We start from the raw sequence: 26,265 nt of genomic DNA on the forward strand, positions 1-26,265 counted from the left end.
GAAAATACAGTAGTGGCTAAGAACGCAAGCTCCAGATGTCAGCTTACCTGGGTATGAATTCTGGTGTCAGCATTCACTAAGCATATGACCTTGGACAAGTGATTTCAGCTTCTTTTAAAAAGGGAATAGTAATACCTACCTCATATTATTATTGTCAGTGTATCATCTTACAATCACAGTCTTTCTCTTAGGTCTGGGCTCAGTGGGTGGATTGACACTGCAGAAATGGCTAAATCTAAAGGATCAATATTTATGTGAGAAATGTAGCTGGGACTTCAGTTTCACTGCCCCAGTGATTTTTCCTACTGCTAAGCAGCTCAGTCCATACCCCTACGAGACCCACAAGCTTACGAGATACTCTTCTTCCAGGAAAGCAATGGGGCCAGGGCCACCTTTTAATTGTGTTTCTTGGCCTGGTCCCATCTTTCTCACAATACACAGCAACAGTATTTACTTGCTAATTATCTAGTGCACATCACACATAGTCATATGAAATACACACACACACACACACACACACACACATACACACACACCCCGCTCAAAAAACATTTTCTCAGACATGATTTCCTGATTTCACCAAAAAAGAAAAGAGTGGGCCAGGCACAGTGGTTCAGGCCTGTAATCCCAGCACTTTGGGAGGTCAAGGTGGGTGGATCACTTGAGGTCAGGAGTTTGAAACCAGCCTGGCCAACATGGTGAAACCTCATCTCTACTAAAAATACAAAAATTAGCCAGGCGTGGTGGCGCACACCTGTAATGCCAGCTACTCGGGGGGGGCGGCTGAGGCAGGAGAATTGTTTGAACCCGCGAGGCTGAGGTTGCAGTAAGCTGAGATCATGCCATTGTACTCCAGCCTGGGCAACAGAGCGCGACTGTGTCGCAAAAAAAAAAAAAAAAAAAAAAAAGCATAAACTGAAATTTATACACAATTTATATGCCTGTGAGATAATTGTTTTCTCTTTTGGAACCCCAAAGAGATTTTTTTGATTGATGAGCAAATACATATTAGATTTTATTTAAGCATTATGCCAAGCGCCACTGAAGTATAAGTTTCAAGGGCAAACTCAGTTTTTTCATCTACTGGACTATTCTTTCTGGAATGATTACAAGCAGACAGGATGGTGTAGTGGAAATAGCAAATGTCTTTGGCATCAGACAAGTTGGAGTTTGTTTGTGTCCTGCCTCTGCCATTCACCGAGGTTGTGAGCTTGGGCAAGTTGTTGAGTTTTAACCTAGATTCCTCTGACTCCAGATCATAAATTTTCAGAAAAGTTCTGAAATTCTTGTATATATAGATGGTAAATGAGACTTTTCCTTACATCTATGCACTTCGTTTGTTTGTTTTGAGACGGAGTCTCGCTCTGTCGCTTAGACTGGAGTGCAGTGGTACGATCTCCGCTCACTACAACCTCTGCCTCACAGGTTCAAGCGAGCCTCCTGCCTCAGCCTCCCAAATAGCTGAGACTACAGACATGGGCCACCACGTCCGGCTAATTTTTGTATTTTTACTAGAGACAGGGTTTCACCACATTGACCACGCTGGTCTTGAACTCCTGGCCTCAGGTGATTTGCCCGCTTCGGCCTCCCAAAGTGCTGGGATTACAGGCATGAGCCACCATGCCCAGCCACATCCATGTACTTCTTGCAACCTTACCTTCTGTTCTCATCACCCTCCAGGGACCTAGTTGGAAGAGCAGTGTTAAAAGTTAAGGCGAAACTTGAAGAGGTGTCTTGTCCCTAGGAACAAAGGACTGGTGTGAAGTTCTCTGTAAATCTTCCCCAGTTCAAACCAGAGTTATCAAGGTCTTAAAACCTTCCCTGGGTCCTGAGAGTCCATTATATTATTTGTCTTCCTGTGTACTCACTGCTTAGTCCTGATCCTACTTTTGTTTGCAAATAGGATGGGGTACAACGTACGAGGAAGGGCCTTTGCCGCCCCTGCTAAGGGATAACCTGAAATACCTTCACCATCACTGCCCTGTGCTGCTTTTCACCTATGCCACTCTGTGTACAGTGCCAGTATCTCCTGGCGTTGAAAGGGGAGAATCTTTTGGTCCTTTGAGTATTTGGTTGGGTTACATAAATCTCCCTGAATGAAGAGCAGCTGACTTAGGCAAAGGGGCCTTGTTTGGTTTTCCTTGAACTATTAACAGGAAGATAGGGAGATTAACTGTGTAAATGTTCCATAGGCCAGAGTCCCTGCAGAGGGTGGCCACAGTGATCAGATCTTGTCACATCCTTGCTTTGGATGTTGCTTCTCTGGTTGGAGTATGGATAGAAGAGAAAGACCCTATACTGAAATGCAAAGTGCGGCAAGTGCTGACTTTGGGTTAACTTCTGGGGAGACTCAGCGCATTTGTATGAAAATAAAAAGATGAATAAAACAAGGTTCCCACTTTCGAGGGAGGTGGTAGCTGTGAGATGGAAGGAGTGTTCTGTTGGGCAATAGCAGACTAAGTGCTCTTAGGTAGATTCACTCCCACAGTGCCTGAAAAATCCTCATAGGCCCATTTGTTGAGCCTTTGTCCTGCACCAGGCTCTCTGCAAAAATGCTTTGCCTGCAAAATCTCATGTGATGCTCACCACAGCTCTGTGAAGTTAATTGTACTTTTATCACCACTTTACAGATGAGAAAACTGAGGGTATGGGGCCAGTGACTTGGCCAAAGTCGCTGCTTAGCAAGCTGCAGGGACTGGATGTGAATTCCAATTGGTTTGTGAAGCTACTTGTTCTTCACCACCTAGAGCTGTGGTTCTTGATAACTGTGAACTTTTTTGGGGTTGCAGATAACCCTGAGAATATGATAGAAGCTGGAGCTCTGGCCTTTCTGTCCACACCTGAACAGGTCCTTGGGTTAAGAACCCCTGGTCCAGGGCCTATTAATCTTGATCCTTATAAGCAGCATCCATGTATTACGGCCACAAACCCAACTGTGCCAAATTGAATCCTAGGACTGAGCCCAAATATGTCCCATCATCCTTTTGGTAAGAAGCTCATTGTAAGAAAGACAGAAAGAGCAAGAGGATGGCCTAGTGCATGGGGCCTCCTTGTTTTAATATAGGGACAAAACAACAATAGTAACAATGAAACACCGAAGCTTCACAGATGACGTCAGACCCCAAGCCCGTGTGTTTTTCTGGTGCCCTTGAGGAGCTTTAGAGCTGGCAGAGGAGGTGAAACTGACAAATCTTTGGCAAACTGAGGAGAGTACCAGAGGGGTGTGATATGAGCTAAATTCCAGTCTAACTGCAGGTGTGAGGAAGAGGCTTGGATTGGGACCATGGAGATGGGGGTTCTACTCCCAGTTGTGCCAGCTGACTCCGCGAGTGTTCTTTGTCAGTCACTTTATCTTATTTATTTATTTATGTTTTGAGATGGAGTTTTGTTCTTGTCGCCCAGGCTGGAGTGAAGTGGCGCTATCTTGGCTCACTGCAACCTCCGCCTCCTGAGTTCTAGTGATCCTCCTACCTCAGCCTCCCAAGTAGCTGGGATTACAGGTGCCTGCCACCAAGCCCATCTAATTTTTGTACCAAGCCTATCTAATTTTTGTATGCTTAGTAGAGATAGGGTTTCACCATGTTGGCCAGGGTGGTCTTGAACTCCTGACCTCAGGTGATCTGCCCATGTTGGCCTCCCAAAGTGCTGGGATTACAGGCGTGAGCCACTGTGCCCGGCCCACTTTATCTTACCATAGTTACCTCCTTAGAGTATGAAAAAATAGGCTTAGGGCATCCCCAAGTCCCCTCCATGTCTGAACGCTGAGGCTGGCCATCAAGAGGAACTAAGGCTGCCAGGGACTTTCTGCTTAGGACCTCTGTCATCACTTCTCCAACGCTGGTGTCATGAACTCCGTTCTACAGATGATGTCCGCTAGATTAAGAATGACATCTAAGGCCAAGTTTCCACCTGAGAGTCAGATTTATTCAGAAGAGACAGGTCTCTGGGATGTGGGGAATGGGACGGACAGACTTGGCATGAAGCATTGTATAAATGGAGCCTCAGAATCGCTTCAGAGAATTAATGTTTCTCCCTGTGTTTTTCTACTCCTCGATTTCAACAGGCCATTTTCCAAATAAAGCCATGCCCTCTGCAGGAACACTTCCTTGGGTTCAGGGGATTATCTGTAATGCCAACAACCCCTGTTTCCGTTACCCGACTCCTGGGGAGGCTCCCGGAGTTGTTGGAAACTTTAACAAATCCATGTAAGTATCAGATCAGGTTTTCTTTCCAAACTTGTCGGTTAATCCTTTTCCTTCCCTTCTTGTCCTCTGGAGAATTTTGAATGGCTGGATTTAAGTGAAGTTGCTTTTGTAAATGCTTGTGTGATAGAGTCTGCAGAATGAGGGAAGGGAGAATTTGGGGAGAATTTGGGGTATTTGGGGTATCCATCACCTCGAGTATTTATCATTTCTGTATGTTGTGAACATTTCAAGTCCTGTCTGCTAGCTATTTTGGAATATACTATATGTTGTTAATGATATCATTCAGCAGACGTGCATCTGAATGGGCTGGCTCTAGGAGCTAGGGGGTAGGGGCTGGCACAGAGACGCACGCTGGAAGGGTCCTTGCCCACGAGGAGCTGACAGCCAAGGCTAGGGGAGTTCTGTCTTCTCTGCATCAGATCACCTCTCTCACCTCTGTCACTGCCCCATCAGACTACAATGTCTGCAGGTCTTTCTCCCCTGAGTGTGAGCTCCCTGAGCAAAGCAGGATGCTGCCCCTTCCCTTTGTATTCCTGGCTCCTGGCTTCAGTGCCTGGACATAAGTATGGGCATAATAAATGTCTCCCAAATGAGACATTGAGGTTTCTTCAAATGCACAGGACCGTGATGTGACTTAGGATGGACTAAGGACTATGGGATGTGGCTCAGGACAATCCTGAGAAAGCTGCAGCTGTGGCACGCAGGGCCACACTGTCATGTTCATGGACCCTAGACTGGCTTTGTAGCCTCCACGGGCCCCTTCCATACAACAGTATTAAAAATTGTATTTCATGACTGCATTGGTATAAAGATGAATACAATCCAGACCAGATTCATGATTATTTATACATTTTTAGTGTATTAACTTTTAATTCTGCTTTTAAAATAAATTAAAACATTTTAATATGCCCTTAAGAGTATCCCAGGCCCAGGCCACTGAGCCTACTGTGCCTCATGGATAAGTCAGCCCTGGGGGCATGTGTGTACATGCATGTGTGTGCACACACATGATGAGCCAGGCCTTGAAGGGTGGTAAGATTTGGGTATGTTGACCAATGGAGAAGGACATTTGGGGCCCTGATGATGGGTGAGGGAGGGAACATGGTGATGAATGGAGCTGGGTGTGGGGAGCCATGGGAGTGGGCCACGGCCAGACTGTGGAGGACCTGGGAGCCAGGCTGAGTCGTGTGCACTTGGCAGTCACTTTTGTAAAGCAGCAGAGGCAGTTGGCCTAACAAGAGCCTTTCTCCTTTTCTTGTACCCTTTACAGTGTGTCTCGCCTGTTCTCAGATGCTCGCAAGCTTCTTTTATACAGCCGGAAAGACACCAGCATGAAGGACATGCGCAAAGTTCTGAGAACATTACAGCAGATCAAGAAATCCAGCTCAAGTAAGCGAAAACCTTCTCTGCATCAGTTTATAATTGGAAATTGACCTGCACCGGGGAAAGAGAGTAGCCCAGGTGTCTGGGGCTTGTTCCCATTAGATCTTCCCCAAGGGGTTTTTCTCCTTGGTGGCTGGCCTGTAGGGCCCCTCTGCAGGAGGCATTGGTGAAGAAACTAGGGGAGCTGGTTGCCACAGACAGTGATGTACTAATCTCCTCTGGGAAGACGGAAGAAAAGTCCCCAGAGAAGAATATTACAGTCTTGGCCTTAGGGACAGCTAGGGGTACAGATTGCTGCCTGCTGCATTTTTTTGGAGTTGGCCATATGGTTGCAATGAATGGATAGATTTATAGACAGGGTGTTTCTGTGCATATAAGAGCAATTAAAGTTGCAACTTGATATGGATAAGTGAAAGTTAAGCACTTATGTCTAAAAAGAACATGCAATTCATTTTCCCCTAGTCATTTAAATTAGTCTGATGCGCATTTGAACTTGTTATCTTTAAAAAGTGAAATCTGTACCTCTGATCTGGTAAGTATCCAGGCAATTTATTGCGTGCCATCCAGGAAGTATCTGAGGAGTGGGCATTTGCTGACTGAGGCATTGGCTGCCATAGCATCAGAGCAGCCTCCCAGGCAGTGGCCTGGCAAGGGGACAGAGGCTGGTGGGAGCAGCTGGCTGAGTGCAGTCAGTAATGGCACGTGCATGGTCTGTAGAGAATATAGAAGCAATAACGAAGCCGATAAAAGTTGGTTTGCATTTTATTATTATCATGCGCCGGTGGTTCTAAACAATGTCAGTGATAAATTACTCCTCCCCATCATGGACCAATGACTACCACTGCTCCAGGGAAGTGCTTTTTATTCTGTTTGGTTCTTAGGGAGGGATGGAATTGGCTGGCCTTTGCTGAAAGGCCTACCAGTTTGTTTTCCATTTGGCAAAAGAAGAAATGGTAAAGCTAGAGTTTAAACCAGACTCTGATTTGAGGGATTTTTTTAAAGGCACACAGAACTGTGCTTTCCTCGGGCAGGAAAAGAGGCAATGGGCAATGTGGGACCTGATGACAAAGGGAAGCAAAGCTGTCTTAGGGGTGGCATGGAGGAGGTGCTGCTTCACAGCAGAGAGAGGTATGGCTATGCTTGGAGCTTCCACTGACACCACTTGTGGCTGCACAGCCAGGCCATCGAGATGCTGTTTCCTGGACCTGCAGGTCCTGGTCTTGCACATGGGCGTTTCTTCTGGTGCAGGAGACAGAGAGGTAGCAACCCCTGATCAAAGCCTCAGTCCTTCCTTATTTACTGGAGAGCCCCTGCTGGTTGACCAGACGCAGAACTGGGGATATTTCCTTTACTTCTGTAGCAAGAGACAGCATGGTGCAGAGGAAAGAGTGCTAGCACAATTACCTTGTGGGTGCATGACTTTGTGAATAAGTTAGTTAGCACCCTTTCAGACACCTCTTCTTACCTGTTAATGAGATAACACATGTAATTGCTTAAAAACAATATTTGGCACATAGGAAGCACTTAGTGAATATGAATTATGATTTTTTTGGAGTGGTGACATCTCAACCAAGCCATTTAACCCCTCAGCCTTAATTTCCTCAACTATAAAATAGCAGCTAACTTGAAGTGTAAACTATAAAACCTAATGCAGTATCTGGCACATAGTAGATTCCCAATAAATGCGAGCCAGTATTCTTATAAGACAGCGATGCATTTCTAAGCATCTGGCCTTGTTCTTCTGCCTTGCAGTTTGTGTGGCAGTTGAAATAGACTGGCTGATGGGTTAAGTAGTCAAGCAGACTTTCTGATCTTAGGGGAGGAGACTGCCTTAAAACACCACTAGTTTTCTTTTCTTCTTCTTCTTTTTTTTTTCTTTCTTTTATTTTTTGAGACCGAGTCTCGCTCTGTCGCCAGGCTGGAGTGCAGTGGCGCGATCTCGCCTCACTGCAGCCCCCGCCTCCTGGGTTCAAGCGATTCTCCTGCCTCAGCCTCCTGAGTAGCTAGGACTACAGGCATGTGCCACCATGCCCAGCTACATTTTGTATTTTTAGTAGAGACGGAATTTCACCATGTTGGCCAGGGTGGTCTCAATCTCCTGACTTCATGATCCGCCCACCTTGGCCTCCCAAAGTGCTGGAATTATGGGCGTGAGCCACTGTACCTGGCTTTCTTTGAGAAACTGGAGACATGAGTTAGGTGGAGAAGAGAAGCCAAATCTGTGTCTAAAAACTCTACAGTTGTGTGCACAGCTCTGAGGAGAGCAGGTCCCTTGGATTTTGAGTGTATTATTATGTTGGTGCTTGTTTCATATCTCTCTGTTCACTAAGTATGTCCCCTTTTCTGCCCTGCAGCTGTTTCTTTCTTTTTTAACTTTTTTTTTTTGAGACGGAGTCTCACCTGTCACCCAGGCTGGAGTGCAGTGGCGTGATCTCGGCTCACTGCAACCTCCGCCCCTCGAATTCAAGCAATTCTCTTACCTCAGCCTCCTGAGTAGCTGGGATTACAGGCGCCTGCCACTGCGCCCAGTTATTTTTTGTATTTTTAGTAGAGACGGGGTTTCAACTATGTTGGCCAGGCTGGTCTCGAACTTCTGACCTCATGATCCACCTGCCTCAGCCTCCCAAAGTGCTGGGATTATAGGCGTGAGCCACCAGGCCCAGCCTAGCTGTTTCTTAAATTCCTTCTTTCTTTGCTTGTCTTGTAGCACAAAGCAGGCCTCAGTATAGGGGGAAATACACAGAAACACTGCCTTTTCCTACAGGAAATCAGTAACTTTTTGCTGATTTTGTTTTTATTTACTTATTTATTTGTTTAAATTTATTTTTATTTTTAATTTTTATTTTTTTAGAGACAGGGTCTCTTTCTGTTTTTAGGCTAGAGTGCAGTGGTGCACTTACAGCTCACTGCAACCTCGACTTCCTGGACTCAAGTGATCCTCCTGCCTTGGCCTCCCAAAGGGCTGAGATTACAGGCATGAGCCACTGCACCTGGCCAACTTTTTGCTGATTGTGAATAGCACTCTGCTGATTTCAGAGAGAAGCCGAGACTGGCGTATGTCAGTTTGGATCCCCACTTAGAGACCTGTGTTTCTCTGCACTGACCCCCCATCACAGCATGATGAACTTGGCCCTCCTGTGCTGTCTCTCTCAGGGCTGGGAGGATCCTTGAAACTGATCTGGTTTGGAGCTTTGTCCTCATTCACCTTGTTTACCACACACCCACCTTCCCAGGGCGGGGACCTACCGCTCACTAAGTAGCTCATCCTGAGTGTTGACATCTCTAATTGTTAGAAGCTATTCACCACCCTGTTATGCTTTCTAGAGAACAAGTCTAATTTTATTTTCCTTGAAATATTTGAAGACAGCTCTCATGTTTTTCTTTCACTGTTTTCCCAAAGTCCATGATTTTTTAGGCGAAATGGCCTCCCTTCCTCTTCCGGAATGTTTTTCCTCCCCATTTCTGCCTGTCTGGTTGTGTTTCAGTGTGTCTGTGTGCTTCTTGAAGTTTACTGGAAATTACAAAAGTAGTCTGGCACAGAGGAGAAAGGGATTTTTGCCTCCCTTGTTCTGAGTGCTGCATTTCCGTTAATGCAGTCTGAGATTGCATTAGGCATTCTGGCATTCACGTCACCTTGTTGACTCATATTCCGTGTGTACTCAAACAAAATTGTGATTATTTTAAATATGCAGAATTGCAAGTTACTTGGTCTCCATTTCTTTGTTGTATTGTTGGCTTTTTGGACTAAAGGGAAAAATGTCTTTTTTTCTGTTTTACATGTTTGGATTCCCTATGCCATCCTCCCAAAACCATTTTAGATTCTGATTTTGCCATGTGTTTTATCTGCTACTCCTTTCTTGTCATCTAGAGATGTGATAAACAACTCTCTTTGGCCTCATTCAAGTCATTGGTAACTGGGGGACAAAGACTCGAAGCTTGGATCAGTCCAGTGGAGACCAACCTCTCCTGTAGACTCTACCGCTCAGGCCTATGCTGTAATCAGTGCCGGGCCACTGAGCTCCTGCTTCTGTGCTGCAGCTGGAAAGTTTATCCTGTTCTTTCCTTCAGTTGCATCTGCTAAATTCATTGGACTATCCCCAGATGATCTGTAGATATGGGGGTCTCTACACAGATACTCTCATGACTTCCTTGGCTACAACATTGTTTTATTTCCGCTTATTGGAAGAGACGTTAGAGACCGGTGATTTCATTTACAGATAAATGAGTTGATTCAATCATTCAACCTTTATTTATTGAGCATCTCCTATATGCCAATCATTGTTCTAAGTGCCGAGACACAGAGGTGTCCAAAACAAATATGGCTCCTCTCCGTATGGAATTTCTATTCTAGAGAAGGATCTGACCCAGAAGGGGGAAGTGACTGTCCCAAGTCTACACAACCCACAGAAGGGATATTTTGGGAATAAATCATGGCTAAACTCCCCTGCTGCTCCAGGCAGTTCTCCTTCTACAGTGCTCTATTGTGCTGTTTTAATAATCTTTCAACTGGGAAGAACTCCTGTTGCAGGAATTAAGCCGTGGACAAATCTTTGAATTATCCTTGAAATCATCCTAATAAGAAATCCAAGGAGGAAGTCTTACAGGGTGCCTCACCCACTTTTCTCATCACTGGAACCTTTTAGACATTTTATTATTTTCTTTCCAAACCAGAGTACAGGCACACAAGTTGAGTGGTGGCTAAATTAATTAATGTTTGCAAGGCAGTGTGAAAAGCATTCATTCATCTTAAATCCCTATGATGACTGCAACTCAGATGTAAAAATTGGATAAATCCTCAGAAACCCTAGGGAAAGTGACATGCCTGTATTTTGTCTCTGTGAGATGCAGACTGACACAGATAAGTGTTTCTCTGGGTGAGTTTTGTGTGGTATCTGGGATGATTTTAGGCAGTACGTGGATGAGAACTTTTAATTTTAACCCACATCAAATTGCAGTTTCATGGAAATTATTGCTTAGGAGGATGTTCAGCAGGAAAAATATGATTAAAGTTAATTCAAAAGAAACATTTTATGTGAATATGGTAAAACTTGTGAGAGTAGTTTGTAAATGATTGAAGATTGGAAAACATTGTAATAAAAGTAAGTGTGGGGCTTTGTATTAAGATTCATTTTGGGAAGAAATCCATGCTCCGTCCCTCATTAAGTGTGAACTTTGGGCGTGTGTTGATGCTTTCTGACCTAGAGTTTACCTGAAGATTAGCTGCCCTGAGGGTCACTGAGCATTAAATTAGATGATGTCTGTGAATGACTGATAGTGAAGCTCATAGCCCACAGTTGACACATAATAAATTCGAGTTGCTTTGCTTCCCCTTCTGTTCCTGGCTGACTGTTTGGCCTTTGCCATTTGTTCGGCCTCTCTGGGCCTTAAGTTTCTTTGCCTTGAAATTGGAACTTTGGTGAAACAACCAGAAAATGCTTCAGCCCAGAAACTTGGTCAGTACTTGCATGGGGGATCACCTGGGACTACCCCAGGATGTGGGCTTGTCTGCTACACTATAGCCCCTTGAGGGCAAGGTGGTGGGCTCCTTGTTCCTGGTTCCATCCCAAGCCTCAGCACAGTAGTGGGTGCATGGTGAGCCGTTAGTGAATCGTTGTGGAATGAAGGTGGGAGAAAATAAAATACCTGCCCTTCACACGGCAGGGTATTGTGAGGGTCAAGTAAAAGTGCTTTAAAAAATTGTATTATAAAGTTTATTCCCTTGTGTGAACCCAGGTCAACAGAGCCTACGAATAATAATGATGACAGAAGTTCTTCAGAAAGTCTTGGTCTTCTTTCTTTCACAAAATTGCCTCCCAGAACTTTACTAGAAGGGCAGCCATGAACCCAGAGGCCTAAAGTAGATTTACTGGGAAGCTAAAAATATTTTATTTTTCATAGCCCCTTTCATTTTCAAGGTCCTCTCTGGGGGTCTTAGCAATATGTTTACACAGCGGTATGTTTTTATAAAGTTTGCAAAAGTAGGATTTAAAAAAAAATATATATATGTGTATATATATATATTTTTTAAAAGAGAGCCCCCTACCAACTTGTGTCAGCCTCAGGCCCCCATCTGCATCTGCTCCTGCCAGGGCATGGTGGGCCAAGAAGCACTGCTCCCCTTCCAAAGCTTCTTCCCTTGCCCTGGAGTCATCCTCACTCCGCACTCCAAGCCACCTGCCATCGCTGTGCCCCCTCTCTGGTGAATCTGGCATTCTCAGGTGGGGTGAGAAGCAGACTGACCCAAGCTAAGGCCTTTCTGATGGGGTTGTTGCTGCTGAGAATCATGGCTGGGCTGGAGAAGGAGAGGACCCTTTGCTGTCTTATTTTTACTGTATATTTCCTTTTCAGCTACTTAAAATGTATTGCTTAGTGATACCTAATGGGTCCATTAGCCTGCTTCCTACTGAACATTTCTGCTCAGACATCCACTTGGTCCCAAGGCCTGCTCCTCTCCCACATCCTGAAATCTTGACTACAGACTCTCCTTCAACTCCAAGTTGCACTGTGCACACAGTCCGCTCTTGAGCAGGTACCTCCTTACAGTGGTTAGGACGTCCTCCTTGGCTCATAGTTGGGAAGTGCATATGCTGGAGCTGAAGCCTCTTGCCTTCCTGTGGTAGGCCATCCTTACATCCCCTCTGAGAAGTTCCCCAGCTCCCCTCTGTTTCCCATTTCCACATTTAGCGAGGCCCTTGTCCACTGCTACATCCCCCATAGCCAATCCCTTAGCCTTGCCATTGCTTGTGCTGGTCTGGAAACAGAACCTAGACTTGTGGGGCACCTGGGGAAGTTCTCCATCTTTTTATAGCTGGCATGACCCAAGTGGTGTGGGCAGGGCTGTGGATTCTGTGGTGTGGCTGGAAGCCAGGTAGCCTCTCTCTCTACTGTACATGGAACTCAGCAACTTCTGAGTCAAGATCTTAGCTCTGCAGGTGTCTTGCCCTGTCCGAAGTTACGGCCACACCAGTACCTTTTAACTCCAGAAGCCCAGTGAGTGCTGTGTGGGACCGCAAAGGTCATTTTCTAGACCTGCTGAATTTGGCTAGAACAGGTAGGGGTGGCTTTCGAGCTGTTCCTAGGGCTGACAAGCCGTTTCTGGGGGTACATACATACTGCAGTCCGTGTGAATGGCACTCTGCGTGAGAACTGTGATGATTTGAGTTGGATAGCGTACAACATACATGGTTCTCTTCCATGGCCTGGAGTTCCTTATCTTGCCTTCTCCAGTGAGGACTAGGGCTGCAACTGGCCTGGTATGGCTCCTGATTTGGGGGCTTCTGAAATATTTGTTTTTAAGGATATGAAGCTCTCTGGAGCTTAAAAGGATTTTGCCAGGAAAAGATAAAAAATATCTTTGGACGTTTTGTCACTGGGCTGGAGAGGACCCCTTTGGAGGACATATCACTTGTTGAGGTCAAGGGGCGGCAAGGGACAGGACTGGCAGAGAGATCCGGGGCAGCAGCCTGCCATCCTGACTTGGGTCTGGAGTTTCTCTCTCCCTTCAGCCAGACTTTTGTGTGGAGTCAGTGGCTCAGCTGCCACTTCCCTTATGTTCATGGCATGAATCTGGCTTGTTTGGCCTTTCTTTTTCTTTTTTGTTTCTTTCTTTCTTTTTTTTTTTTTTTTTTGAGATGGAGTCTTGCTCGGTCGCACAGGCTGGAGTGCAGTGGTGCGATCTCAGCTCACTGCAACCTTTGCCTCCCGGATTCAAGTGATTCTCCTGCCTCAGCCTCCTGAGTAGCTGGGATAACAGGCGTGTGCCACCACACCCTGCTGATTTTTGTATTTTTAGTAGAGACGGGGTTTCACCATGTTGGTCAGGCCGGTCTCGAACTCCTGACCTCGTGATCCACCTACCTCAGCCTCCCAAAGTACTGAGATTACAGGCATGAACCACTGCGCCTGGCCTTTTTTTTTTTTTTGAGACGGAGTCCCACTCTGTCACCCAGGCTGGCGTGAGTGCAGTGGCACGATCTTGGCTCACTGCAACCTCTGCCTCCTGGGTTTAATCAATTCTTCCTGCCTCAGCCTCCTGAATAGCTAGGATTACAGGCACTAGCCACCATGCCTGCCTAATTTTTATATTTTTTAGTAGAGACGGGGTTTATGCCGTGTTGACCAATTGAACTCCTGACCATGTTTGTCATGTTAAACTCCTGACGTCAGGTGCGTCAGCCTCCCAAAGTGCTGGGATTACAGGTGTGAGCCACCATGCCCGGCCTGTTTGACCTTTGTGATATGGCTGTGACTAATACTTTTTGGAAGTTAGTCCCCGGGGTTATACTGGATTTTACTTAGGGAAAAAGGTCATGCCTCTCTGGCTGTTGGATTTACTGATAGTACTAAGGACTCAGTGGGGTTTGATTCTGGACCTTTGATTCTGGTTTGATTTTTGAAAATCAAAAAGATATGAGCTCCAGGGAGCAGGGTGGCTTTGGTGACATGGCAAGATAGTTGGCTGTGGCAGGGAGTTGAAGGAAGTGGGTAGAAAATTAACGTCTTGTAAATATTCCCTGGGAAATACAATTTGGTGTTAAGAGAACAGACTTGGCAGCCAGATTGCTCTAGGTTCAAATCTTGGCTTGATGCTTATCAGCTGTGTAACCATGGATAATTCCATACATCTCTGTGCCTCAGTTTCCTCAAAATGGGATAACAGTAGTACCTCCCTCAGGACTGTCGTGGCAAATTAATGGACTAATAAGGGGAAGCACTTAGTACAGTGCCTGGCCCAGCATAGGTACCAGGCTTGTTCTTTAGCTCACTGCTTTTTCATAATCATCGTAAAATGTAGGGGATACTCACATGAAGGAGCTGAAGTTCAGAGAGGCCAAGTAACTTGCCGAAGAAAGCACAGCTGGCAAGCAGCAGTAGTACGACCAGAATTTCAGTTTCTCATGCTCTGTTGTTATATCCTAAAGAGAGCAGCTCTGGGTAGCCAGAAGCTTCCCTAAAGTCACAGGACATGGGGTATGGACTCGCTGGGATGAGAAAGGAGACAAGAGGGCTTTGGAAAGAAATGGCGGATTCACTCCCCTTCCTGTCTTCAGGCACTGTTGGAATGTTTCCCAAGGCCCATCTAGAAAGAACAACCTGTGACTCACAGTCACTTCTCATTTTCCGCCTGAACCCCCTCACCCATTCAGGCAGCCGCTAAAGTTGAGGTTGCAGCCTCAGACTATATTTTCTGTCCTTGTGGACCCCCAGTGTGTCATCTTGTTGGGAGATCTGGTGACACACGTGTCAACATAATGTCATCAAAATGGAAATTCTTTGAAATCTTTAGGTGATTGCAATTCACATTCTATATGTATGCACTTGTCAAAAGTTTTGATTTGAGGCCTTAGAATTATATGTTTTGAAACCTTTCCACGTACCATGAGTTTTCCCAGACCTGTCAAAGCCAGGCTGCATCTCAGAAACCAGGTCCTTGATTTCCATCCAGGGCAAGGGCCTGGCCTCAGCTGGGCTGTAAGCAGGTGGGGGTGGGGTGCAATGCTCCACTGCAATGTTGAAATATTGCTTGAACTAAATCAAATCAAAGGTCAGCTTTACTCAGACACGAATAGAAAACACAATTGCATTCGATTACAGAACAGCATGAACCCCCACAAATATCAGACTGCCTTTAAAAGGTTTTGAATTCTTAACATCAAGAACAGTGTTGCATGTCTCCTGCTTTTCCAACATAAGGTTTATTTATTCTGTGGGTGGCAAAGAGCAATTTGGGAGTCCAGTTTGTTTCTCATTGAAAGCTTTCCCATTTCTGGTCCTCTAGTCACTCTTGCGTTGAGGCACCAAAAGGCAATCTCAGTGACACTGTTCAACAGACTGAGTTGCACTGGATAATGATGCCATTTTGCACTTTTCATATATTATTACATTGAAGGCTTCAAACAGCACTAGCAGGGGCAAATTGGTATTATTATCTCCATTTCATTGGTGAGGAAACTGAGGCTCAAAAGGGTAATATCTGTTGTCCAAGATTACAGAGTAAACCTGTACATTGAATCGGGATCTGTCTGACTCCCAGACTCAGCATTTTCTCCCCACACTATGCTGCCATGTTGCTTATTCCAACATTAGGAAGCATAGGTGCCATCCCCAGCTTTTGAGGCCAAAATCATGATGAAGCATTTTTAAAACATACCATTACATTGCTGATATAGTGGAAAGAACCAAAGTTTTGCAGCCAAAGCTGTCTGGGTTCAAATTTACCACTTGTTTGTTCTATGACTCTGAGCAAGATATTCTCCAGATCTGTTTCCTCATTTGAAAAATGGGAATAATAATACCTTTGTTTACAAGCTGTTCTTAAAGATTCTGGAAAATAATGCTAATAGTGTGCCTAATGCTTAGTAAATATGAGTCACTTTTCTATGCCCACAAAGCACTACTATGTCCCTTAATACATTTTGTTAATTTTTATTTATTTATTTATTTATTTATTTATTTATTTATTTATTTATTTATTTTTGAGATAGAGTCTCGCTCTGTCGCTAGGGCTGGAGTGCAGTGGCCGGATCTCAGCTCACTGCAAGCTCCACCTCCCAGGTTTATGCCATTCTCCTGCCTCAGCCTCCCGAGTAGCTGGGACTACAGGTGCCTGCCACCTCGCCCGGCTAGTTTTTTGTATTTTTTAGTAGAGATGGGGTTTCACCGGGTTAGCCAGGATGGTCTCGATCTCCTGACCTCGTGATCCGCCTGTCTGGGCCTCCCAAAGTGCTGGGATTACAGGCTTGAGTCACTGCGTCCAGCCCGTTAATTTTAAAAGTTAGAAAAAAATTAAACTATTTATACATTGTGCATGTTAATTCTTCCTTAGACCAGCCTTAGGAAGGATCTCATCCCTAACTTGTAAACTCATCTTTTTTCCATTCTCTTTGTGCCTGGATTTCTCAGGGCCATGCAGGCTGATTCTAGTCCCATGTTGTGTGGTGTTTGAAGTGTCTGGCCCCTTTTTTCAGTCAGAGACCAGCTCATCCTTGAGAACTCAATGCCTCAAACTCTCTTTTCTTTTTCTCTCTGCCTCTTCTGTTTGATGTAGTCTTTCCTGATTCTGGACTCTGTTTCTTCATACTTTCTATCTCTTACCTTCTCTTCACTCCTTTTGTCTTCCACGTGTCCTCTCGTCTTTCTGCCTCTCTGGTCTTCAGGCGGAGTTTTCTTCTCAGCTATCTTCTTTCTTTTTCTGATGTTGGTTCTTTGTTTCTTCTTCTCTTTCTGTTCAGATCCAAAATTCATTTGGGTCAATGTTATGTCTTAGTGTTATCTTCCACTTCCTTCTGAGCTTCCAAGCCAGCCTGACTGTGTCCTTCCACGCCCTGGCCAGTGTGACCAGGACATCCTTTCCCTCTGGGGCTGCACTGGCTCTTTGGGGGACTTGTTACATTCAGGGTCTTCAACCCTCATTCTAGGGGCTTCCAGTAACCTCTCCCACCTTCCCTCTTCTCAGTAAGACGTGGGTATTGTCTTATTCTGTTTGTGCTGCTAGAAGAAAATTCTTGAGAGTGGGTAATTTATACACAGTAGAAATTTACTTCTCACAGTTCTGGAGGCTGGGAAATCCAAAATCAAGGTGTGGGCAGGTTTGGTGTCTGGTGAGGGCTGCTCTCTGCTTCCAGGATGGTGCCTTGTTGCTGCATTCTTAGGAGGGGACAAACAGCATTTCCTCAACTGGCAGAAGGAACTGGAGCCACTCCCTCAAGCCGTTTTATAGGGGCCCTCAGAGAGCCTAACTGACTTTCCCAAGGTCATATAACTGGAAATTTCTGGAACTGAGTTTTTTCAGGTCTGTCTTGGTATCCCTTGGCAAGCCTTCTCTGTAGAGAAGGAAGCATCTCCTGGGTTGGAAAGCCCAGGCTGGGATGAACAGCATGGGTGTCCTCAGGCTGCGTGCACCACACACCCCTGGCCTACTCTCCCCTGCCCTAAGGAGTCACCTGAAGGAGCAGCTGCATCACCCTGCCTCACCCCTTCTCCTGAGCACCCACCAACCTGGTCTTCCCAGAGAGTGCTCAGCTATTGGTGAAGCAGGCAGCATCTGTTCTTCAAGAAGACAGCAGAGCATCAGGAAAACAAAACACTAAAAAATACCATAAAGCCACTGGACTGTATTTGTTACTAGCCCTTGTGTAGCAGAGGTTTCAAGGTCTTATTTATAAGGCTGGACAAACTCAGTGTGATTAAAACCACGAGTTAGAATTTGCCTCCCCCTCCCAGGCCCTGCCCAGTTGACAGCTCCTAGCAGGCTGGGAGACCCCCACCCCACCCCCACCCCCACCCCAGGGGGTCCATTGAAGAAGACATCTGGACCTGGGATACTGATGCGATTTTCCCTACTTCTGTTTTTTCATTTGCCTCCTCCACCCACTTCTAAAGCAGCTGATTGCTTTGGTTCCTTTTCATGTTGAGCAAAAGAGAAGACAGAGATCTTGAAACCCGAGCTGGGGACTGGAGGGCACTGACCGAGAGTAACCCCGTCTGGCTCGGCTCAGCTCAGCTCAGCAAACGGCTTCCCTCCTCCGCCTTCCTGAGCTGCCCTCCCTCCTCTCCTCTCCTCCTTCTTCTCTTGCCTCCCCGCAGACAGCCTAACCCCTTTCCTCCCTCTCTTCCCTCCTCCCACCTTCCTGGTCCTCTATGCTCAGAGAACTGAAGGAACACTGAATGGCTGGGAAAGCAGGACCTCGCCCCCACCCCACATCACACCCCTCCGCCTGCACGTGCAAGTGCGTTCCTCAGCTTGGTCCCAGAGGCTTAGATGTGTGGCAAGAAACTGAGGGTTCTGCCTCGTTTCTTCCCCAGCCCACAAACACACATTTCACCTGTGCTTTGTGCTTTTTCCTTTCCTTTGCCCCACTTTATGGTGCACACAGCGAAGCTCTTGGCTAGTTGGTAGGCCACTGCTCCTCCAGGCAAAACCAAGGAGGCTGAGCTCAGCAGATCGAGTATTTTGCTCGGTATTGAAGAGATTGTGGTGGGAGAGCTCTCCTGACCTTCTGCTGGATAGTGACTTTCTTTTCTGCTGGCAGCAGTAGCCCAGCTCCGCATCCTGTGACAGAGGTCATACCTTCCAGTTACCCGAGCAAACACTTGGAGCAAGTCAGCTTTTTCTCCTGAAAGAGCACGTTCACGTTCTTGATCTTTGGTTTGCGCAACAACCTGTGAATGTTATCAGCCCCCTTTTTGTTTTTTTTTTTTTTTTGAGACAGAGTGTCACTCTTGTTGCCCAGGCAGGATTGCAATGGCGCGATCTCAGCTCACTGCAACCTCTGCCTCCCAGGTTCAAGCAATTCTCCTGCCTCAGCCTCCCGAGTAGCTGGGATTACAGGCATGCACCACCACACCCGGCTAATTTTGTATTTTTAGTAGAGATGGGGTTTCTTCATGTTGGTCAGGCTGGTCTCGAACTCCCAACCTCAGTTGATCCGCCCATCTCGGCTTCCCAAAGTGCTGTATTAGCCTCATTTTATATCCAAGGAAACTGAGGCTTAAGGAGATTTAAATAAGGGGGAAAGTAAGCTTCATGATTACACAGTCAGGAAATGGCAGAGCTGACTCTTGAATTCAGACCCTCCGATGCTGCATCCAGTGCTGATTTTGTTTTGCCCTGTGTTCCTTTCAATGTCAGGTTGAGAAGATCTCAGAGATCATCTTCTCCAACCCACACATTTTACTGATTATAAAATCCGGGTCTGCATTAACTCGTTGGCCAAAGTTAAATGGCTAAATGACTATCCTGTTCAGGAAGTATTCCCTGTCTTGTGTGGAATGATTGGTCTTTTGTCCAGGTCACCTTCCACCTATATCTGTCCTTCCAGTGACTGGCAGATATGATCATTCCTGGTGATTCCCTGTAAAATATTAGATTTATTTATTCTTTTATAAAGTTATGAATAGACAAGTCAGTCAGCTTCAACCTTTCCTTTACCTTATAGATAGTATCAGCAGAAAGAACTCAATAACTCTGTCTTAGGAACTCAGCCAGGCTAATATGTATTGTAATACACACATACATATGCACACACATACACACATGTGCATACGTTAGATCACAAATTCAACATCTCAGCTTAGCTGCCAAAGCCACTTCTGTGTCTTGTCTATTCTGAATATGCTTTACGGTTAAATTAGCCACAAATCTGTTCAGATCAGTCATTCCTGAAAATGAAGATATTAGCCATCCTTTACCTGGTACCTTACTCATTGCCTGGATTATACTAGGTCTGCAGGTACATTTTCTCATTTAACACCTAGCTCAGCCCAATGAGGCGGATGCTATTGTCATCTCCATTTTATCATTTAATTAACTCAGCCTTCCTCTGTCCTGTTGACCTGGGCTGACGCAGCTGAGTGGGCTTAGCGGAACTCTTGCGTCCTCTTCACCTGGTTTGTTTCAAGTTCATGTCCTGCTTCATCTTTTCCCTAACTCACTGCAAGGTGAATTTACTTCTCTGCAATTGGCAATTCCCCAAATCACATCAAGTCATTAATTTATTCACTCATTTGTATTCATTCATTTATTAGTTCATCCATTCATCCATTCATTCATTCATCCAATTCACTGAGTGCCTCCTCTGTGCCAGGCACTGCTGGCTTTGGAAATACAAATTCTGGCCCTCAAGGAGTTTCTGTTCTTCTGGGAGCAGGATATATCACGGTGACTGCAGCTTGATCTGTGTGGTACTAGTGGGAAACATAGGATATTGGGCACAAAAGAGTCACAAAACGCTGGGCGCGGTGGCTCACACCTGTAATCCTAGCACTTTGGGAGGCCAAGGTGGGTGGATCACCTGAGGTCAGGAGTTCAAGACCAGCCTGGCCAACATGGCGAAACCCTGTCTCTACTAAAAATACAAAAAAAAAAACAAAAAAAAATTAGTTGGGTGTGATGGTGGGCACCTGTAATTCCAACTACTTGGGAGGCCAAGGCAGGAGAATTGCTTGAACCTAGGTGGTGGAGGTTGCAGTGAGCCAAGAGCAGGCCACTTCACACGAGGTGAAAGAGCAAAACTCTGTCTCAAAAAAAAAAAGAAAGTCACAAAAAAGAGCCAGCTCTTAACCCAGCTTGAGGGTGGGAAGGCCCGGGCAGGCTTCCTGGAGGAGGTGACTCATGGACCATGTCATGAGGATGAGGTCAGAGGAGAAGGTACGTTTCAGACATCTGACTTTCTAGATATTCTTGGCTTTTCACCCGTTTTCCTGCCAGCAACATAGTGGAGAAGACTGAGACCAGCAGGTACAAAGCCACTGTACTCTGTCCTCACCCCCTCCTTTTTTCTCCCCTTCCTACCACCCAAATCTGAGGTTTTGAGAAATCTCCCCTCTGATTATCTGCTTGTTTATTCATTTGTTGAGAATCTACTATGTGCATAGCATTATGACCACAAAATGCCCTGGTCATTGTCATCATGAGAGGTCTTGCCCCTTCCTGTCCAGCCACAGCTCCCAGTGATTTTTGACTCTGTCCTTTTCCAGAACTTGGCTCCAGTCTGGTTGCTCCCCATAAAGCACTTACAGATAAACCTCATCTTGGGCCAGCGCTTCCATTTACTGTCTCCTTTTGGCTTTCTTATCCTTCCTTCTGCCTTCTTGAATTGATTTGCCTCTTTATCTCCCCTTTCAGCCTTGAAAGTTCCTCAAAGGCAGGGACTGTGTTCCATCTTTTCTATAAATGGCAGTGTCGTACAGTGGTAGAGTTGAATGAAAGCATCTTTTTGGTAATCACAAATTATTACCATATATTGAGCACCTACCATGATGAATATCTCTGGTCTTCATATCTTTGAAATGTGGATACTATTACCTTCACTTAATTGGTAAGAGAATTTGTGCTCAGGGAGGTAAAGTCACTTCCTCACAATCACACAGCTATTTCACAGTGGAGTACGGCATCAAATTGAGGTTTTTCTGGTCCCAAACCCTGATGTTTCCTCCACATCATTGTTTCTCAGACTTGATTGGAATCACCTGATAAGTTTTATTAAATTCTTTTTTGGAGACAGAGTCTCGCTCTGTCACCCAGGCTGGAGTGCAATGGTGCAATCTCTGCTCAGTGCAACCTCCGCCTCCCAGGTTCAAGTGATTCTCCTGCCTCAGCCTCCCAAGTAGCTGGGATTACAGGTACCCACCACCACACTCAGCTAATTTTGACATGTTTAATAGAGACGGGGTTTCACCAGGCTGATCTCGAACTCCTGACCTCAAGTGATCCGCCCACCTCGGGCCTCCCCAAGTGCTGGGATTACAGGTGTGAGCCACCGTGCCCAGTCAAGTTTTATTAAATTCTGATGCCTGGGTCTTACCCTAGCAGTTCTCATTAGTTGCTCCATGGTGTGGCCTGGGCTTTGGGATTTTTGTGAAGCCCCCAGCTGAGTCTAACAGGCAGTCATGTTTGAGAACCAGTATACTACACCATGTTGCCTTCCTGTTTTCACACAGGTTGGTGCTAGTGCGTGACTCGAAGCCTACACGGGTGGATTTCCACGTGATCAGGCTGCAAGTTCTTTGTAGCTGAGGATCTTTGGCCCTCCCTGCTGCTTCCCCACCCAGCGAACCTACCATACCACGCACGTGCACAGCCAAGGGTTGTTGACTGTTTAATCAGCCTCTGGGTTCTTATGTCTTATCGGGGAATTCACTGATAGGAGGTTGGAGCTTGATCACATCCAGATGTTCTCATCTTCGGAACAGAATAGTCTTATAAACATGCTGAGCACACTCACTGGTCTGGAGAGTGTTGCAGGATGACCTAGGCCCATTGCAAGGGTGGCCTGGGTCACCCTCCCACACTTCTGCCACCCTGCTTAGGAAGGAGGGAGCTGTTTCGAAGTTCCCTGGTGTAATATGATGTATTGCTCTGGCTCTGCTCAGGAGGACTCTATGGCCCACCTAGTCAGTGAGCGTTAGCTAATACCTGTATTCTGTTTCTGTTGAGGTTTCACAGAGGCCTTTTTTGACCCTTCATTTTATAGGTAAGGCAGTGGAGGCACAACTACATGAAATGACCCGACAAATAAATGGATATAGAACCCAGGTTTCTGATTCCCAGGGTGGTGCTTTGTCCACGGTTGTACAGTGATCAGTGTCTACCTTTTCACACCAGTCCTCAGCTGAAGCCACCAGCTTACACCTTCCTTCCTAGTTCTCCCAAGAACAGAAAGTGACCCCGGATGTCGCTTGCTGTTCCTGGGAAGGCAGTTCTAGTGGTTAGCCATCCTGTTCACTCCTGGGGTGTGGCCTGGGGATGGTCCTGACATCCCTGGGCTCTTCCTGGACCTGATCAGCTAAAAGGAAATCTCCTGTGATGGTGCTCAGATACTTTTGGAACCTTGTCAGCCCTAATCCCATCTCCTAGTATTTAGTATTCAGCTACCCTTCACTGGGCAGTAATTCTGTGCCAGGTCTGATCTGGGCACTGGTGGTACTGAGAACACTTATTCCCTATCCTGTAGGCACAGTCTGGTGGAGGCAGCATGCAAGTAAAACAATGTTCCTTAAACTGTGGTTCCACACCTCCCTCCCTGAACATTAAAAGTGCAAGGGATACTTATTCAAAATGTAGATTCGTGGTCTCTGCATTCTAGACCCACTATTTCAGAATTTCTGGGGATTGGGCCCAAGAAACTGCATTTTAGCATGCTCTCTAAATGAAGCTCAGGTGCTCTGAGGTTTGACAGCTGTAGTAGAGAACCCGATGGTAACAGTGTACAGTCATATGTGATGGGAAGCATCAGGTACGTAGCAGTTTGCAGGAGCACTGATTCTGAGGGACACTAACTGGGTCTAGGAACAGCTACTGGCTGTCATGAGGGATGACTAGGAGCTAGCCATAGAGGGGTAGCAGTGAATCATTTCTCTAGCGATGTGAATCTTGCTCAATGTGTCCTGTCTATATAACTCAATATTACTGAAGTTTGCCTATAGCAGAATACACCTGGGTCATGCAGCATTGATGAGAGACTGGCTGGGCTGTCAGGCCCTCCTGCTACTTTATCTCTGCGTGTGACCCTCTTAGCTCCGAGGATTAACTCCTGTCCTCATTAAGCCTCACACTGTAGCCCCATTTTCAGATGAAACCTGTTTCTCTTCCAGTAAATGATTTCAGTTTGCAAAGTTTGCCCTCTAGAGGTTGCTTAGTGCCTGGGCCTGTGGACTCAGTTCGTGTGGTCCTGATGAGCTGGTTTCATCGTTATTACAAAGAAGTTAGGCTGTTAGGAGAGTGGGTTGGAAGGAGGAGAGGTAGACAGTCAAATGAGTCAGGGAAAACTATACTGTTTCAGAGTCATAGGGCTCCTACCAAGCATCTGGTCAGAAACCTCTCATTTTGGAGATCAAGAAACTGAGGTTCAAAAAGATGACATGAAGTACACAGTGACGCCACCAGACACAGCCTCCAACTCTAGGGACTACAATTCTGGATTCTTAGTGGTGCTTTTTCTGTTTTGCTGCACTGGATTGAAGCCTTTTCTAAATGTACCAAGAGGTCCTATTATTTAGAGAGATTCTGTATGAAATCCTTTAGCAATCAAATCATTCAATAGGGCTGATGGTTTAAATATATGTTTATGTGTTTTCCTAAAGCCCGGCAGACCTGGGTTTTAGAGCTTTGTATCACATGTTTTATGTTTGGAATTAAAATGAGACCATGTCTGTGAAGGCATTTTGATATGCATAATGCACTCTGCCAGTGTTTGCCAAAACATGGTCTCCAGGTCAGCAGCATCAGCATCACCTGTAAGTGATTCTCCTGTCACATCCCAGGCCTGCTGTATTGGAAACTCTGGGGGTGGGGCCCAGCAGTTTGCATTTTAACAAGCCCTCCAGGTGATTCTGATGCATACTTAAGTTTGAGAACCGTTGCTTGCTTTGCATTAAGTAGGAGATCAGTCGCTGCAGCTTGTGGGAATAAGGCTTTAAATCTCTCCAATTTTAACTCTGTGAGATGGCGCTGGGGAGACGGGAATGAATGGACTAGTGTGACAAAGCTCAGGTGGGATGGGCGAGATCATTTCAAAGTTTTGACTTCTTGCTTGAAAAGCGAGGAAGGCTGGGTGTGGTGGGTCACGCCTGTAATCCCAGCACTTTGGGAGGCCTAGGCAGGTGGATCACAAGGTCACGAGTTCAAGACCAGCCTGCCTACATGGTGAAACCCCGTCTGTACTAAAGATTAAAAAAAAAAAAATTAGCCAGGCATGGTGGTGCACACCTGTAATCCCAGCTACTTGGGAGGCTGAGGCAGGAGAATCTCTTGAACCCGGGAGGTGGGGGTTGCAGTGAGCCGAGATCGCACCATTGCACTCCAACCTGGGCGACAGGGCGAGACTCCATCTCAAAATTAAAAAAAAGAAAAGGAAAGGCTGTGTGTGTGTGTGTGTGTGTGTGTAATGGCACCATCACACTGTTTGAGTTGAGGAGCACATGCTGGGTGAGGCTCAACATGTTACCAGAAAGCAATATTTTCATGCCTCTCTTGATACGGCAATGCTCCCCTGTCTCATTCCTGTGTGCGCTTAGCCAGGCGACTGTTGATCGTCAATATTATGATATGTTTCTCCACTGTCCCGTTGTGCCCACTTTTTTCTTTTTTTTTTTTTTTTGGAGTTACTTACTAAATAAAAACAAAACACTATTTCTCAATAGACTTGAAGCTTCAGGATTTCCTGGTGGACAATGAAACCTTCTCTGGGTTCCTGTATCATAACCTGTCTCTCCCAAAGTCTACTGTGGACAAGATGCTGAGGGCTGATGTCATTCTCCACAAGGTAAGCTGACGCCTCCAGCTTCCTCAGTGGGGCTGATGGCAATTACGTTGTGCAGCTATTGGAAAGAAATGAATAAGCCCCTGTCCTCGTAATGGTGGTGAAGGGGAGGGAGGTGGTTCGAATTCAACTTCACTTAATTTTACTTCCCTATTCAGGCAGGAATTGCCAGACCATCCAGGAGTGGAATATGCAACCTGGTGTCATGGGCCAGCTGGTTGAAATAAAATTGATTTCTGGCTTGTCACTTGGCATTTGTGATGACTTCCTCCTACAAGGGATATATTTTAAGTTGAGTTAAACTTAAAATAGTCACAGTTCTGAGACAATAACCATGGTTAAGGATTATTGATCTGGAGGAACTCTGTCTAAAAAATTGAAGACAGGAGACTTTAGATAAGGGTATATTTGGAGACTTTAAGAATTTTTTTTTTTTTTTTTTTTTGAGATGGAGTCTCGCTCTGTCACCCAGGCTGGAATGCAGTGGCATGATCTTGGCTTATTGCAAGCTCCGCCTCCCGGGTTCATGCCGTTCTCCTGCCTCAGCCTCCTGAGTAGTTGGGACTACAGGCGCCCGCCACCAAGCCCAGCTAATTTTTTCTATTTTTTTGTAGAGACGGGGTTTCATCATGTTAGCCAGGATGGTCTCGATCTCCTGACCTTGTGATCTGCCCACCTCGGCCTCCCAAAGTGCTGGGATTACAGGCATGAGCCACCGTGCCCGGCCGACTTTTAAGAATTTTATAAAATCAGGGCCAGATGCAGTGGCACTGAGTTGAGAACCGTTGCTTGCTTTGCATTAAATAGATCAGTCCCTGCAGCTTGTGGGAATAAGGCTTTAAATCTCTCCAATTTTAGCTCTGTGAGACGGCACTGGGGAGACAGAAATGAATGGACTAGTGTCACAAAGCTCAGGT

At 45.9% G+C, this 26,265-nt stretch overlaps 1 protein-coding gene across 11 annotated transcripts in view; it reads left to right on the forward strand.

Annotated features, from left to right (window-relative positions):
- ABCA1 (ATP binding cassette subfamily A member 1) overlaps positions 1–26,265 on the forward strand; it is a 148,500-nt gene that overhangs the window by 40,974 nt on the left and 81,261 nt on the right. For 8 of the 11 annotated variants that reach the window (XR_012424495.1, XR_012424496.1, XR_012424498.1 and 5 more), the window contains 3 exons: positions 4,064–4,205; positions 5,476–5,594; positions 25,230–25,351. Coding sequence is in view for 7 of the 11 variants with exons in the window: in XM_005581143.5 (XP_005581200.3) it covers positions 4,064–4,205; positions 5,476–5,594; positions 25,230–25,351 (383 nt within the window). In the remaining 4 variants the exon portion in view is untranslated. The remainder of the gene's footprint in view (positions 1–4,063; positions 4,206–5,475; positions 5,595–25,229; positions 25,352–26,265) is intronic. The other 3 variants (XM_074016953.1, XM_074016952.1, XM_045373555.3) reach the window with 1 other exon arrangement.

This window comes from Macaca fascicularis, chromosome 15 (genome assembly GCF_037993035.2).
Source record: "Macaca fascicularis isolate 582-1 chromosome 15, T2T-MFA8v1.1".
Lineage (NCBI taxonomy): Eukaryota > Metazoa > Chordata > Mammalia > Primates > Cercopithecidae > Macaca > Macaca fascicularis.